A 16,853-nucleotide genomic window follows, 5' to 3' on the forward strand; every position below is an offset into this window, starting at 1 on the left:
CGGAAGCCTCGGCGGCGCCCGCCCCCCGCCCGCGCCCCCCCTCCGGCTCCCGGGGCGCTCGGGCGCGGGGGGTGGGGACGCCGGCCCGGCCGCGCGCCCGCCACCTGAGCTCGCGAGAGCGGCGGCGCGGCCGGGGGCGCGCGGAGGGGGGGGGCGCGCACGGCCACGCGCACTCGGGGCGGGGCCGCCGCGGCGCCGCGACCAATTGGAAGCCCGCGCGCCTGCACCTGCCAGCCCCGCGGCCTGCGCGCCCCGCCCCCCTTCCGGGCCCTGGGAGTAGGAGGCCTGTCCCCGGGAGGGACGCGCGGGCCCGGGCCCCTGGTCCCCGCCGAGGCTCTGCGTGTTCCCTTTGGGCCCGCGTGGCGACCCAGGTGGTTGAGACACTCCCCTCCCCGCACCGTGGCGTCTGCCCTTCGTGCAGGGCAGGGGGCGCTGTCCCGCGAGGAAAGTGGGGGGTGGTCCGTGCAGCTGCAGAAGGCTGGGTACCCGATGAGAGGGGAAGCTTCTCGAGTGGTGGGTCGCAACCCAAGGGGGTCAGGGTGTTTGATCCCGGCGCTTCAGGGTGCGCCCCGGTGCAGATCTTGGCACACAGCCCCCCACCCGCGATGGTGCGGCCCACCCCCCCAAACCCCACCCCACCCCCCACACTCCCCCCCTTTCAAAGCCCCATCCCCGTCCCCACTTACCCGCCTCCCCCCACTCCGCACTCTCCCCCCCATCCCCGTCCCCACTCTCTCCCACACACTCCCCCCCACTATCCCCCCATCCCTGTCCCCACTGCCCCGCCCCCCACACTCCCCCCCTCCCCCACCCCCCACCCCAGTGTGCCCGAAGACCCCGCAGATCCCTCCCCCTCCAGAGGCCTGGCTTCCCTCTAGTTGGGTGGACGAAGAAGGAGGTGGTGCCAGCAGGCCGCACATCAGAACCCGTGACAGGCACCCCGTTATTCTCATGCAATTGGCCAACCAAAAACTGTATTTCTTATACTGCCACCAAATCGTCCCTTGCTTCTATCAGCCTTGCCAAAACTCACGTACTGATGGTCCTCAGGAAATTACAGTTTTTACTGTGTCGTCTTTCACTGGGAGTAATTTTAACAAATTCTTCCAGGATAATTTAACTTTTAATGGATAAATCAAGCTCGGTGTCTGTATTTGTTTATTTGTTTATGCTTTGTCAAACAGATGACAGCTTTTGGGGTTTTGACTGGCGCACGCTGATTCCTGCGACCCTGTTCTCGGGGGTCTGGAGCCTTAGCTGGGCACCCTTCCCCATTTCTGAGGTCCTATGACCGACCTCCATGATTTGAATACTGATTTCACTTTTTCCCTCGGTTAATTTCGAAAGTTCTTTTAACAGCCATGGAATCAACAAAGCTGGGGAATATTTGTGGACGGTCATAGGAGATGTATCTGAGCACAACTGAACTGTGTCCTTCAGCCAGAGAACAACCCTTTTGCACAGAGAGTATCAGGGCTGAAAGGAACATCCAAGTTTATCTGGTGGGAACAGGGGGTCTAGCTGGGGTCCCCTCTCTAACTTTTCCAACAAGCGGCCAGCCAGCCAGCCCAGGGGATGCTTCCCGAGGAAGCCAGCAGCTCGTTTAGAAAAGCCTCCTGTGTCCTGAACTGAAACCCACCCACAGCTTCTGGTGCTGCCCTCCCGGCCCAGACAGCTAGATCGAATCCGCCTTCCTGAAGACCGCTGTCGCTGCAGATGGCTTTGTGTGCCCCTGGGCCTCCGTCTCTGGGTGAAACGCCGCCACAGCCCACAAGACCATCGCTGGACTCCTCGCCGGCCACGTGGCCTCTCTCTGGATGCCACCCAGGTTCTGACCAGCCCATGGCAGGGCTGACAAGTCATTTTGAGTAATTTGCTTAGGATGCTTTAGTGCATCCTAAGACGACAAACATTTGGGCGGCAGCTGCAGCAGACCGTTTGTAAGTTTTCTACGGTGTCTCGTGTCTGCTGGGGCAGCCGTGACCAAATCCCACCCACAGACGTCCGGTTTCTCACAGTCCTGGCATCAGGGTTTGGTTTCTTCAGAGGCCTCTCTCCCCAACGAGTAGATGGCCACCTTCCCCCGGGGTCCTTGAGCTGTCCCTCTGTGTCTCTCCCTCCACATCCTCTGCTTGTGAGGACACCCCCCCACCCCAAAGACCCGATTTGAACCCTCTCCGAATGTAATCACGTCCTGAGGCGCTGGGGCTGGGGCTTTGAGGGGACACGATCCGCCCGAAACGTGGCGCGGCAAAATAAGTGTGTGTCGCACTCATTTTACAGGTGAGGAGGAGGAGGATGAAGGTCAGTCCATTGACTCAGGAGCACCCGGGCGCAGACCTGGGTAAACTCCACGCACACCTTCCACCAGGCAACCGCCCTGGACACATCACGATCTGGACTCCTCCCGAGAAGAGGAGCAGCATGAGGCCAGCCGGCGTGCGGACCCCGGCCAAGTGGGAAAAGGCCCCTCTAACCCTCTTCCTCCCTCACAGAGGCGTCAGCCGCAGAACCAGGGCTCCCCTCCCAAACACAACCCTATTTCATTCCAGGTAGATGAATTGGGCACCGACTGTGAACGGAGCACTGGCTGGGCGCTGGGGATATGATGATGGTGAACACGGTCGCAGATCCGCCTCCGAGAACTCGCCGTCTAGTTAAGGACGACGTTCCGTGGTGTTAGGTGCTGGGCAGAATGATAAACACGTAATGATAAATATTACATAGGTAACATGATGTGCATGGGACAAATACACATCATTAGGGAGGGAAGAGGGGGGTGGGTCCCCGGACAGGAGGGGTCCTCGTAGCAAAGCATCCAGTACCCTCGATGACTCACTATTCCAGGTGGGCGCGTCCCTGCTCCACCTTCAGGGACCCTGATTCCCCGAGTCACTGCCCTGCCGCCCCCTAAGATAACGTCTTCGTCTGTAGAGTTGAGGCCGGTCGCGGGCCTGTCCCGGGTCCCGCCCGAGGAAAAGGGGGAAAGACAGCAAACCCAGGGCAACCGTCTCCTTTGGGGCAAGCGACAAGTCACACAAGTTTGTTCTCTCGCAAATCTCACGTGGGCATCGAGTCACGTGGCCGCACCGGGCCACAAGGGGAGCCGGGAAATGTAGTCTTTGTGGGGAGACTAGGTGACCAGAACGAAGGAGAGAGTGGACTGGCACGGTCAGGGGAAGCCACCAGCCCTCACATGGTCTGTACGAGCAAACAAGTGGGGATTTCTTAATAAGGTAAGCAGGGGAGCCCTGCTTGGGGGTGACTTCCAAGAAAAGACCTGGACAAGGTGAAGGAGTGAGCCGTACAGTTTTCTGGGGGGAAAGCACTTCCAGGCATCAGAGACACAGAGTCCCTTTCACCTGCAGGAAACAGGAGGGACATCTGGGGGGCTGGAGTCGGTGGACGGTAGGGAGACTGGGGGACTGAGGTCGCAGAGGTGGCCTGGCCGAGGTGGCCTTAGAGTCCTTGGCCGTGACCCGGCTTTTCCTCTGAGTGGGCACAGGCCACGGGCGGCTTGTGAGCAGGGAAGGGACGTGATGGGTCTCTCATTGTGCCACCCCTGTATCCTGCATGTGGTCCCCCCTGCTCCCTCCCGAGCCCCCTCGGGGCCCCCAGGCACCTGCACGGCCCTCACCCCCTAGACATCACCTCCCCCACAGAACCTTCCATCCACCCTGCAAGACTGCACGGTGTTGGGGGGAGGGAGGGTTGCCTGCCAGGCGTCGGGGCAAGAACAGGCCTGCCTGCATGGTCCACCTGTGGCTGAGCACACAGTCTGGAGCACAGAGGGGCAATCAGGACATTTCTCTGAATTAATTAATTCGTATTAGAAGGAGATTCCTCCCCGAGACTGACAACCCGAGACGAGCCAACTGACCTCCTGTCTTCTCTGTGGGTCTCCAGAATCCTGCGCGTCCAGGAAAACACACAACCGACCACAGCCTGTCTAAGAGCTCAGAACTTGCTAGAACACTGCATGGATGTTGTGTGTGAACGCGGCTCTAGAATTCTCAAAGCGTCTGATGCACCTGCCAGCACCCTCAGGGAGGAGACGAGCTGTGGCCTGGGTGGGGACAGTCACCTCGCACACATCCTGCCACCCATGCAAAGTGTCTGGTGGGTACTGCTCGGCACGGACGCTTCGGGAATGGGGAAGATGCGATCCTCGTCTTCAACGAGTCTGTAGTCTACGGAGACAGCTGACAAATAAGTCTGCGATTAACGTCACCGGGCAGGTATGGGAAAGCACAGAGGAGGGGGTGTCCTGGCAACGGACCCTGGAGGTGACCCCGTATGTCATATGAACGTGTGCATGAGGGGAAGGAGGGAAGAGGGGTTCAGGGGTCGTCCCAGGCGCAGGGAGCAGCCCTTGTGAAGACCGGGGGGGGCCGGTGGGGGTCGGGGTGGGGCAGAGACCAAGGAGAGAACTTAGAAAGCAGGCCGAGAAGCAGCACGGAAAGTTCCATAGTGAGAGGGCTCAGTGAGGAGTGCAGGGGAGCTGGTGTGTAAGACAGAGATGGCTGTGTGTGTGGAAGCGGGAGTGACTTGGGAGGGGCCGCAGAGACGTGGAGACCCCAGCAGCACCATCCATCGCAGCACGGCGACGACCACGGGCGCCGTTTTCACCCGTCAGACCGACTACGGATGCACGTCTGACAATATCAGGTGTTTGGTGACGACGCAGGAAGAGGGGTCCCGGATCCCGCAGGAAGGACTGAGAATCGCTGTGTATTAACCGTGTCTTTGTCTTCTGTGCTGATACATGGACACCGGGCCCTTGCCGGCCCCACACATTAGGAAGGAGACGATGTCAGTGCCCGCCCCGCAGGACGCAGGACGGACAGATCACACCTGGGAAGTGTCCAGACAAGCAGATCCGGACACGTTCGCCGCAGGCGCTTTTGCGACGGCGGAAAATCGGGAACAGCCTGGCGAACGGCATGACTGCGGTGTGGGCACCGGGAGGGTCGCTGCAGCCCCGAGGGGGGCGTTCGTCTCCACGTGGGAGCCCGGGGTTGAGTAAGAGGGGCAACTCGTGGAACCAGGTGTGCGGCGAGATGTGATTTACGGGGAAAAACGTGAGCACCGAAGAAGAGAGAGACGTGATGGACGGCAGACGGGGTCGAGTCCAGGCCAGCGAGAGCAGGTGGAGTCAGCGGGGAGAGGTGGTCCAAGGTACTACCGTTGTATTTCTATGACTTTTATTTTGTTTTCATTATTTAATTTAATGTATTTGGATTTTTTTTTTTGGTTATTATGGATTGCTTAGGTGATTAAAAATTTATCTGAGATGCAGAAGGTGGGGTGCCTGGGGGGCTCAGTGTGTTAAGCCTCCGACTCTCCATTTCAGCTCAAGTCATGATCTCGTGGTTCGTGGGATCGAGCCCCGTGTCAGGCTCTGCATCGAGCGTGGAGCCTGCTTGGGATTGTCTCCCTTTTTCTCTCAAACAAATTAAATTGAAATGAAAATGCTAACCCGGTTTGCCACTTGGGAAAAAGTCAACCTCTTCGTCGGGCTGTTGGGGTGGTGGCTCCCATCTCTCCAGAAGTTTCCCACCCCGACCACATCCCCAGGAGCTGGTGGTTGTTCTCTCCTGGTAACTAGAGTAGGGTCGCCTGCCCACCGTGGCAGACGGGCTGACCCCGTACTGGGCCAGCACCACCCCCGTAGCTCTATCCCCACCCCCAACACGGGGTGGGGGGCGCTGACGTGGAGAGAGGTACGGGACGGTGGGGTGGATTGTCTGCTCCCCGGTGGTCATTCCGGAGCTCAGGCAGAAGGTGACTTTGTTGTCTGCAGCCCATGGCTTTCCAGAGCCTCTCCCTCTTCTTCTCTGCTTCTCCCCTGCCTTCCTCTCTGCTTCTCCCCCCACTTCCTCTCTGCTTCTCCCTTCCACCCCCCTTCCTCTCTGCTTCTCCCCCCCCACCGCCCCCTTCCTCTCTGCTTCTCCCCCCAGCCCCCCTTCCTCTCTGCTTCTCTCCCCCCCGCCAGCCCCCTTCCTCTCTGCTTCTCCCCCCTCCCCGCCCCCCTTCCTCTCTGCTTCTCCCCCCCGCCCCCTTCCTCTCTGCTTCTCCCTTCCACCCCCCTTCCTCTCTGCTTCTCCCCCCACCACCACCTTCCTCTCTGCTTCTCCCCCTTCCCCCCCCCCTTCCTCTCTGCTTCTCCCCCCTCCCCGCCCCCCTTCCTCTCTGCTTCTCCCCCCGTCACCGCCCCCCTTCCTCTCTGCTTCTCCCCCCTCCCCGCCCCCCTTCCTCTCTGCTTCTCCCCCCCTCACCGCCCCCCTTCCTCTCTGCTTCTCCCCCCTCCCCGCCCCCCTTCCTCTCTGCTTCTCCCCCCCTCACCGCCCCCCTTCCTCTCTCCTTCTCCCCCCTCCCCGCCCCCCTTCCTCTCTGCTTCTGCCCCCCCACCGCCCCCTTCCTCTCTGCTTCTCCCCCCCGCCCCCCTTCCTCTCTGCTTCTCCCCCCTCCCCGCCCCCCTTCCTCTCTGCTTCTCCCCCCCTCCCCGCCCCCCTTCCTCTCTGCTTCTCCCCCCTCCCCGCCCCCCTTCCTCTCTGCTTCTCCCCCCCCGCCGCCCCCTTCCTCTCTGCTCCTCACCCCCCTGCCGCCCCCTTCCTCTCTGCTTCTCCCCCCACCACCGCCTTCCTCTCTGCTTCTGCCCCCCCACTGCCCCCTTCCTCTCTGCTTCTCCCCCCTCCCCGCCCCCCTTCCTCTCTGCTTCTCCCCCCTCCCCGCCCCCCTTCCTCTCTGCTTCTCCCCCCTCCCCGCCCCCCTTCCTCTCTGCTTCTCCCCCCTCCCCGCCCCCCTTCCTCTCTGCTTCTCCCCCCTCCCCGCCCCCCTTCCTCTCTGCTTCTCCCCCCTCCCCGCCCCCCTTCCTCTCTGCTTCTCCCCCCTCCCCGCCCCCCTTCCTCTCTGCTTCTCCCCCCTCCCCGCCCCCCTTCCTCTCTGCTTCTCTCCCCCTCCCCGCCCCCCTTCCTCTCTGCTTCTCCCCGCCCCCCCCCCCCGCCACCGCCCCCTTCCTCATCGCTGTCTCACCTGCTCACACTCCAGCCCCTTCCGAGTGAGGCCCATCACACCCTCTTCCTCACGGCTCTTTCATCGCAGTATGAGAGATAGGGGCCACTCCAGAGCCCAGGAGCTCTCGTGAATATCTGATACCTCGAGTGTCATTTCAGTTACATTTAGATCACGGGGTGGGGTGGGGCGGGGTGGGGAACAGCAGCAGAAATGCTCTCTGGGCTTTTAGCCTTTCTCTTAACGCTGAATTGGACACATTCCCAGCAACTCTAAGCTTTGACCTGTATCTGGCAAGATTTGGTTCTTGGATTAAATGGAGCGGGTGTTGCTAACGAGGTGGTTTAACAACGTCGCGCCCGGTGGTCAACCCGTCCACTCTAGCTGACTACCGGCTAAAGGTACACCACGCTTTCAGACACGCTTTCAGCAGGGAATTATATTAAGAATGCTGTTGGGGCGCCTGGGGGGCTCAGTCGGTTAAGCGTCCGACTTCGGCTCAGGTCACGATCTCACGGTCCGTGAGTTCGAGCCCCGCGTCGGGCTCTGTGCTGACGGCTCAGAGCCTGGAGCCTGTTTCAGATTCTGTGTCTCCCTCTCTCTCTGACCTTCCCCTGTTCATGCTCTGTCTCTCTCTGTCTCAAAAATAAATAAACGTTAAAAAAAATTTTTTTTTTTTAAATGCTGTTTTCCGACCTTCCCCTTGTGTCCCATCTCCTACCACCTGGCGTTTCTTCCTTGGTTTCGCGAAGGCCCTTGCCTTTGAAAGCGCTGTCGGCTCGGCACCTGCGTCTCCTTCAGGAAGCAAACACCTAACATTCCGTGCAATCGCCACCTCGACGCTCAGCCAGCACGCACTGAGCTCGCAGCCGAGAGCCGAACCCCACAGTCTCTCCTCGGCAGACACGTACTCAGTCCCACTACGTGCGAGACGCCGCAGTAGGCACTGGACGTGCGGCAAGGAACGGGACCGCGATGCCGTCCTCCGGGGCTTACGGTCGGTCATCCCCCCCACCCAGCCCTCCGGCCCAGAAGGGTTTCCTTCACCTGAAAGTCCCCTGGGATTTTAGGATCTCTCTTCTGGCGACTGCCACTGTCCACCAGGTATGTCTAAGTTGACAAAGAGCAGGGACCGGGTCTTAATCTCTACATCCACCGTATGCCAAGGACAGGGTTAATAATGCTCTGTGGCTCGGGGTGCCCGATGGGCTCAGTCGGTCACACGTCCGACTTCAGCTCAGGTCATGATCTCGCGGTTCAGGGGTTCGAGCCCCGCGTCGGGCTCTGGGCTGACAGCACGGAGCCTGCTTCAGATTCTGTGCCTCCCTCTCTTTTCCTCTCCCCTGCTGGTGCTCGCACTCTGTCTCTCTCTCTAAAATAAATAATAAAACATTAAAAAGGTTAAAAAGTGGTCGATGAACGAAGGAGTGTGTCTTTTCACGGAAGCACAACGCGCGCGGCCAAAGCAGATGCTGGAGATACTCTGGGGACGGTCCATTCTCTCTAGTAGCTTCCTGGCAGAGGACTTTGTTGATCAAATACTCACGGGGCCACGCGTGTAGCCCTGCGGTGGACCCGAGCCAGCAAGGAGCGCCCTGACGGGGCCACAAGAGATCACGAGAGGTGCCCACTGGACGCCCAGACCCCGCTGCCCAGCTGCCCTCCCTCTCGCAGAGCTTCTGAAGAACACATTTCCTTTGAAGTTAAAAACTCCAGGCTCCGTTTTAACAAGCCAGGGGGAAGGGCAGACTTTTAAAAACCCACGCTTTTAAGTTTTGACAAAGCACGTTCTTTCCAGAAAACGTTCGGCGGAATGTCTGTTACGTTGAGGATAAAGAAGTGACCCCAAGTCGGGTAAGTCATGACGTGCAGCCTCCCCCCTCCCCCGGTTTCTACTGCAAAAGCCTCTTCCTGTGTCTAGCATTACGAACTCCTTGTCATAAGGTTTCAAAATAAATAACGGAATTGTGCCATCGTGTGCGTCTGTCACTGTTGGTGGGTCCCCCTGACCCACCGTGGGGTCACCGTCTGCCCTGAAAGTACGCGTGACCCCTCCTTCCTCATGAGAACTGGCTGATTGCCACCTGCCTCTGATTGCATTCAGGTTCATCAGATCCCAACACGCCGAAAACCGTGACTCTCTAGAACCCTCTCCTCCCCCTCGTCCACACGTGACTTTCTCCGGCCGAGGCCGCGGGGCCGCCACGCGGAGGCTGGGCTGGCGGCCGGCCCGGGGACACCCTCTCTGTGCCCCAGGAGAGGCCGGGCTGCGCCCCTCACCGCTGCCGGGAAAGGGTCTGCGCCCGCAGCACGCGGAGCGATGATGCCCTTACACACGGCAGCACACGTGTGGAAAGTGTGCATCGTGGGTAAATGATGGTTTCCACGGAAACGTAACTGTCATAGTTCCAGGCTCTTAGCCCACTTTTTTCTTTTTCTGAAGAAGTTTACAGGCTACAATTTTCATCCCTGGTTCTGCATTAGCGTAAGTTTTCCGTTACTGCCCTGAGAGTTCACGCAAGGCTTTTTCTTTCTCTACCGCTCTGTGGGCCTGGCGTTTTTCCTGCGTCCGTGTCTCCCACACGCACGTCCAGAGTGGCCCCTGCTGTATCTGCTGACCCTACTACTTTGGGGCGTCTGTTTTCCTGGGTGAGGTGAGGAAAATTGGGGTGGGCAGGAAGGACCGAGTTCCTGTGAGATTGGACTCCACAGCTGGATTTTGGAAATTAATACTTGACCCTGTCATCCGGCCACGGAGAAGAAACTTTCGCCCCAATTGTCACCTCCTTAGAAAAGCTGATTTCAAAGTAATCCACAGAAATCTGCCACAATTGACATTACATATACATGTAACTTTAAATTTACTAGGAGATCCCGTGTGATCACAAGCCACGTGTGAAATTAATTTTGATATTTCCTTTAGTCCATTGTGTTCGAAATACCAAGATACAAGTGTTGAGATATTACACTCTCCCACGCGTGTTTTTGCAACCACGCGTGTTCTACACTTAGCAGACGAGCCACCCATGACCCAGCTCCGGGACAAGCAGCAAGAAGTCTCCAGAACCTTCTGCCAAGGGCACAGGGCACACCCCGTCTCACAGACGGATTTGAACGAGGGGGTCAGTCTGCCATAGTTGCCAAGATTCCGACAAACGAAACAAAGGAGGCCCAGGTCTTTGGCAGAAGGCCCAAATCCTGGGGCCTCCAGGAAAATGCTTTGAGGATTTTTCTGCCAACTGAGAAGGAGGCCGATGGTTTGCAGTTTATCCAGGGAATGATTGCCTGGCCACTCAGCACTTGCCAAACGTCCCTTCCATCCGCGTGGCGGAGCCGGCCTCTGCCCAGGCTCAGGGGGACCCGCCCTCCGCCGGTCCGGAGCCCTCGGAGGGAAGGACTCTCTGCCCGGCTCCGTGCAGTCTCTTCCAGGCACTCGGCTGGCTGTTCCATGCTGTGGGGCCTCCATGCTATCACAGATCCGGCGACTCATTTCCACGACTGCTGTTCCCAAGGTCACCTCCGTCCACACCCGCCCAGGCTTCTGCAGGCAGGACCCACCCTCGGGTCCCGGTCTCGACCTCTGACCTGCCCCTCCCGTGCCCTGGCCACCGCCAAGGCTCGCCTGGATTCCTGACCAGCCAGCCCCCTATGGCCCGTCTGCAAGGGTGAGCTTTAAAATGCAGACCCATCAGATCCCCTCTTTCTGTTTCAAGACGTGAATGGACTCACTATTGCCTACACAGTGGATTTCAACCCTTTTAAACAAGCAGAACCCCAATTCTCTTCGGCGAGGTGTTACCAAGAGCCCCAGGATATAAAACAGGTTAAGCATGAGCTGTACTGGGGACAGAGGGGCAGGGACCTCAGAGCTCCCCGAAGCCCTCCAGCCCCACCCCTGCCAGGGCCCTGGGGAATCCTGGTGGGAGGCCTCCAGAACCCCGGACCCAGCCTGCACCGATGAGGGACCCACCCATCAGGCCCCCCCACCGCACAACATATATGCACACGACCCCTGTGTGCCGGTGTCTCTGCGGCTCCCCCCCGGCACGTGGCTTCTGCCCGGTGGGAACTCCCACCACACCCATCCCAGTCCGCAGGGATCCTGGTTGCCCCCACGTGGGGGTAGTGCCGATGTCACCCTGCACGAAGCCCTCCTTACAACAACCCAGATGGCCTTCCTCGTCCTGGCCTAGACCGTCCGTGGATATTTGTGTCACGGTAAACTGGGGACCGTGTCCCGCATTCAGTCATCGGCGGAGGTGAATGAACTATTCTCAACTCCACAAGGAATTCTGGGAGCCCTCGGGGAGGCAAGAGCCCCGGGTGGGAGTTTGAGTCTCTGGGTTCTTTGCGTGGCTCTGTTCCAAACCCGGTCTTTCAATCCAGCCCCACGCAGCTCTGCTTCCACTGCTCTTGGCCTGATGGTCATGATGAGTCTAGTGGCTGATGCTTACGAGGCTGCAAGCACAGGCCGGGCACCACGGTAGGCGCCTTTCATGGGTTAATTTGAGTTTGCTCTACAGAATGAAGGCTGCAGTGTGTCCAAGCTTGAACTCCCTTTTCTGGTTACATCTGGGGCCGAAAGAAATCCACAGATTATCTCCTGCAGGGCCGAAGAAACAGAAAACTCGGGGGGGAGGGGGAACGTGACCACTTGAGGGGACTCCACGGGCTGCAGCGCTGGCTGGCGGCAGGTCTCTTGGCCCTTGGGTGGCTGTGTCGTGCCCCACGACACCGCTCTGCCGTGACCGGAAGCGGCCTGGCACCGGCCCGAGCCATGTTCAGGCGCGCAGGATGTGTGACAAAGAAGTTAGCAGAGACGTGGGACACTCGGGTATCAGCACCGCTCAGTCCATGCCTAAAAACTTCCTAACTTAAATTATTCCATTTCAAATCTAACTTAATTTTTTAAGAAGTCACCTCTTAGTAAAAATTAGTCACAATGTGATCTCTAATGACGGTATCAGTAGCACCAATAAAAATCTTATCCTCAGCTGCAGATGTGCTAAAATGACAGCACGTGAGCCCCCAGCCCGGCAGGACGGCCCCGGGGAGGGCAGATCACTCTGGTCAAGACTGCCACCACACGGCCTCAAGGACATGGCCACCATGACCCTCTGGCGGACGCGCAGTCCTCATTTTCTTAAAAGCATCTCATCTTGGGCAGCTCAGGCTGCTACACCCAAACACCACGGGCCAGGAAGCCTGAGGAATATTCCAGTCACAGGTGTGGAGGCCGGGAAGCCAAGATCAAGGCGCCAGCCAGTTCAGTTGTGGTGAGGACCCGCCTCCCGCCTTACAGACGGCCGCCTTCTGCTGCGTCCTCATAGGGCACAGAGGAAACTGCTGTCTCTTCCTCTGCCTACGGGGACACCGATGCCATCATGGGGCCCCTGTGACCTCCTCTACCCCTAATTCCCTCCCAAGACCCACCTCCAAATACCAACACAGTGGGTGTTGGTGGGGGACAGGCGGTCCACAGCACAGGCCTCAACTGAAAATGCATTTCCTGGGGGCAGCATGGCACCATGGGAAAAAAGTGGATCTGAACACCCTGCCATTGACCACGTGACCTGTGGGGAAATGAGTTCTCAGGGCCAGGCTGCAGCCTCCTCTCAAGGAAGTGTTACCAGCGTTACTGGCCCTGCCTGTGACATTCAGAGATGTGGGTGCAGCAGCTGGGGTGGGGGGTGGGGCGGGAATCCTCATCTCTCTTCTTTAAGGAGAGACCGTATTTGAGAATATTGCCCAGAGCTGTGTCCTCACCGCACCCGGAGAAAGGAGGGGACGTTGTCAGATGCAGAGCACAGGACACACATGACGGGGCCTGCTTCAGAATGGTACTAATTCCGTTATTCCATTCTCTTCTTAGGCTAGGAATCTGCCGAAACTTTCCGTAAACCCACAGGTGAAGTCTTACAACTTTTAACCGAGGCCCAGCAGGACGTCAAGATAACATTTATCACACGCTAAGCCCTTGACCCTCAGGGGTCCTGCCGCCCAGATGACGTCAGGCCCCTCCTCCACGTTTCCAGAACTTCCGGAGACCACACGGTAGGGTGGGGGAGGGGAGGATTCAGACTCAGCTCTGCAGGACCAGATCCAGTGACTCCCCCGCAGCCCCAGCTGCCTCCACAAGGAAGAAACGACCTGATGCTGTTTCAGAAGTGTGCGCACAACATTCACGTTTTGACAAAAGCAGTAATTGCTGTACTAGGGAAAAAATAGACTAGTCTTTTTCTGTTCTAAAGTGGAAAAAAAAAGTAAACAAAACAGACTCGGGTTTGCTAACTTAACCGGCAAAGCGTGGGGGGGGGGGGGGGCGTGAGCGCACACGGGCAACCCCGCCAGCCCTCCGCGTTCCATGCTGGGGTGACGCCCTCTCCCGGTTCCGTTAAAATCCCGCCACGTGAAGGTGTACACACGCGAGTTCAGTCCTCGCCTGAGACCCCCGGGGCTCCCCGTGCACCCTCAGCTTCTGGGCCCCCTGATACCTGCGGCCCCAGGCGGTGGGGCTGTCCGAAGGCCCGGCCGGGGAGCATTGTGAAGTAGCCGGGGCGTCACAGGCGCGGAGCCAGGCTAGCTCCCCCCACCCAGGGGCCCCCCCGCAGCGCCGCGGGGCCGGTCACGGGCGCGAGTATGGAGGGCTTAGGCCGCTTTTGCCCGAGCTCCCTCCTGGACCCGGGCTCGGGGGCCACCACCCCGGGCTCGGGCTCGGGGAGCGAGGCCGGGACACCCTCGCCACATGCGCGCTGCGCGCCCACCGCGCGGCCTCGAAGGCGCAGGTGCCCGGACTCGCCCCGAGAGAGCCGCAGCCTGACCGACGTGGCCACTGGGCCCCCGGACGGCGCCAGGAGGCCCCGGCCCCACGGACGGCGCCTGGAGGACGCCTGGGGCGAGCCGGCGCGCAAAGCCCGGCCTGGCGACGGCAGCCCCCAGGGCCCTGGCACTGCCCTCCAGCCCGGGGAGGCTCGCCCCCACCTTGCCCCGAGGGAGCGTCCAGACCCCCGGGCGGGACCTTCGGGGCGCACAGGGCGCAGAACGGAGACCAGTGGGCAGTGCCGCCGTGCGGAGGAGCGGGTCGCCGGTCCCTGTCCTCGGCTCTGTCCCAGAGGTCTTCGGGGCGGTCCCAGGAGTGCGGGGCGCCGGCGGCTCGCGCGTGCGCCCACCTGCTGGAAGGCAGTGACCCCGGGGAGTCCGCGGCCCGCCAGCGGTCCCAAGCGTCGGCGTCGCGCGAGGAGCGGCCGAGCCCGCGCGCCCAGCTCCTCAGGACCGAGCTGGAGGAGGCGCTCACGACCTCCAGGGGCCAGAAGATCGTGGCCCTGGTCCCGACCCGGCTCCGGAAGGCCCAGAGGATGCGGGAGCTGCAGCAGCAGGCGGCCGACGCCTGGGAGGAGCTGAGGCTCTCGGACCAGAAGGTGCCGCGGACCCTGGAGCGGGAGCGCGAGCGGCTTCTGCACGAGAGCCGCGAGCAGTGGCGGCAGCAGGAGCGGCGCGTCCGACGGCGCCACGGCCCCGCGAGGCCGGACGACGACCCGGAGCGCGCCCCGAAGCTCGCGCCGCCGACCCCCCGGCAGAGCCGTGAGCTGCGCGCGCCGGGGCCCGAGAGGCCCGAGCGGGCGGGTCCCCGGCAGGGCCTGCGCCCCACGGACACCCAGGAGCCGGTCCGGGAGACCAGCCTCAGCTCCCTGGTCAACTACCAGGCCCGGAAGGTGCTCCTGGACTGCCAGGCCAAGGCCGAAGAGCTGCTGAGGAAGCTGTCCCAGGAGCAGGGCGCCCAGCGGTGCCCGGGGGCGCAGCCGGGCCTGGGGAGGGAGCTGGGGCCCGGGGCGCAGCGGCCCCGGGAGCCTCTGCAGCAGGTGCGGCGGCGGCGCGCGGAGGCCGGGGAGCAGGTGCCGGCGCACAAGGGGCTGCTGAGCGAGCTGGCCGAGCGCGGGGCGCGGCGGGCCGGGGGCGGCGGGGACGAGCTCGGCGTCCTGCGGGGGGAGAACCAGCACATTCTGAAGCTGAAAGCCGAGAAGGAGGGCAAGTGCCACATCGAGGGCATCAAGGAGGCCATCCGGAGGAAGCAGCAGAGGAGGGAGCACATCTCCCGGGAGCAGGACGCCACGTTGGAGGAATTCGAGAAGCTCTCCAGGGCCTCCCGGGGGGACCAGGCGCGCGCGCTGGCCGGCAGCCTCCTGGACCGGCGGGCGCGGGAGGAGGCGGGGCCGCAGGGCTGCTGAGGGCGGGCGCGCGGGAGGGGGGAGGTCCGGGGTGGGGGGGGGGGTGCTGTGGTGCGTGGCACTCTGATGAGAACTGAGCGTGGATTCGAGAAAGTATATAAAATACTGCCGTGTCCTCTCGTGAACGAGTTCTGTGATTCACTGGGGTTAGTTGGGAGGGTTGGGTGGAAGGCGGGGGGCTCAGAAAATTGCTTGCCTTGGTAAATTCAGGGTTAAATGGAAAATAGTCATTGAGCGCTCCAGTCGTCTTCAAAGCGCGCATCAGGCACATTGTTGAGAAAGTAGAGAAAAATCCACAGCCGGGGGTTCGGTTCTGGGTCGTAAGGCTTTTCCTGTCCCGGAACTTGCAAATTATAACCCCAACCGCAAAGAGATGTTTGGAGGGATGACGAAATAATCCGTGTAAGGTAAAGTGTGAGGTTACAGTGGTCACAAGAAATCTCCGAGAAAGGAAAAAAGTCTGTGAATGGCTCAGTGGGGGGATTTCTGTAAACCAGTGGTTTCCGGAACCCTGCATACTACCTCCCCTCTGGGGTGTTTATAACGCACCTGAACGTTTTAAAGGCTCTGACAAGGCCTGCAGCAAAGAACTCCAGTTCTCTAACCAGGCCTTCCGCACGAACCATGGGACCCTTTTTCCCTTAGATCACTCCGTGGAACTCGTGTTCTGTGGCATGTTTTGGGCAAACGGCTCTCTATAGCTCCCCACCGGATTGTGAACCCTTCTGCTTTCCCTCTGTGTTGACAGGATGTGTCTATAAGTCCCTCAGGACCGCTGCCTGACTGCTTTGCCACAGCCATGCTATCCAAGCATCTTCTGGTCTGATTCTTTGCACACTCCCCCTCTCTGGCCAGTCCCATCCAGCGTTTTGGAACAAAATTCGATTGGAATCTTTCTTTCCCCTCTCTCTGCCCCCCGTCTCTCCTGGGTGACGCCGTCTGTCTGTACACACTGTGTCTCGTTGACCTGAATGACTCTGAATGAATGACCAAGCGTGATTCGGGAACATGACATTGTTAAATGAAGGAGCCACAAGCTGAGTAGAATTCAACCCATCACATTCCAAACCTTCTATCAAAAAGTTCTAAAGGTTTTTCTTTAAAAGCCCCCAATGTAACATTTGTCTTTAGAAAAGAAAGACAGTAAACCCGGTTGTCTCGTTAGTATTTTGGAAATGACACAAAAGGTAACCCAGGAAGGGATTTTGTTGGGAGGGTCACACTGTCACCTTACGTAGCAGGAACTCGACCCTGCCCCCGTCTCGTGTCCTCACCTGCCTTGGGTTCCCCCGACGAGGGCCACTCAGGTGCTCACCCCTTTGCTGAAAGACGGAAGGACCGCTACGTCTTGCCTCAATCTCCGACTTTGTCTGGTCCCTCCGACGAATCCGCCGCTCCAGCCAAATGCCACGTGCACCGCCAGCATTCTGGAATGGTGTGTGAGGTGTTCAGACCTCCCACGAACCTAGCGCCTGACGGCTTTGAGCAAGTTGCCTTCCCGAGCCTCTCTCTGCCCCTCCGAAAAACAGGGTTATCTCTCATACACTTGTGAGGCGTGACTAACGAGTCATCGTAAGCTGTTTGGCATAGTGCCCAGAGGCCCCCATCACCACC

The 16,853-nt window shown here is 60.0% G+C and overlaps 1 protein-coding gene across 1 annotated transcript; it reads left to right on the plus strand.

Moving 5' to 3' along the window:
- The first annotated feature begins 13,614 nt into the window (after positions 1–13,614).
- On the plus strand, positions 13,615–15,248 carry CCDC185 (coiled-coil domain containing 185). Its single transcript, XM_042976244.1, is given in 2 exon segments — positions 13,615–13,912; positions 13,915–15,248. Coding segments are annotated over 2 exon segments (1,584 nt in total). The 5' UTR covers positions 13,615–13,653; the 3' UTR covers positions 15,240–15,248.
- Positions 15,249–16,853: the final 1,605 nt, after the last annotated feature.

Source organism: Panthera tigris, chromosome F3, assembly GCF_018350195.1.
Source record: "Panthera tigris isolate Pti1 chromosome F3, P.tigris_Pti1_mat1.1, whole genome shotgun sequence".
NCBI classification, from domain to species: domain Eukaryota; kingdom Metazoa; phylum Chordata; class Mammalia; order Carnivora; family Felidae; genus Panthera; species Panthera tigris.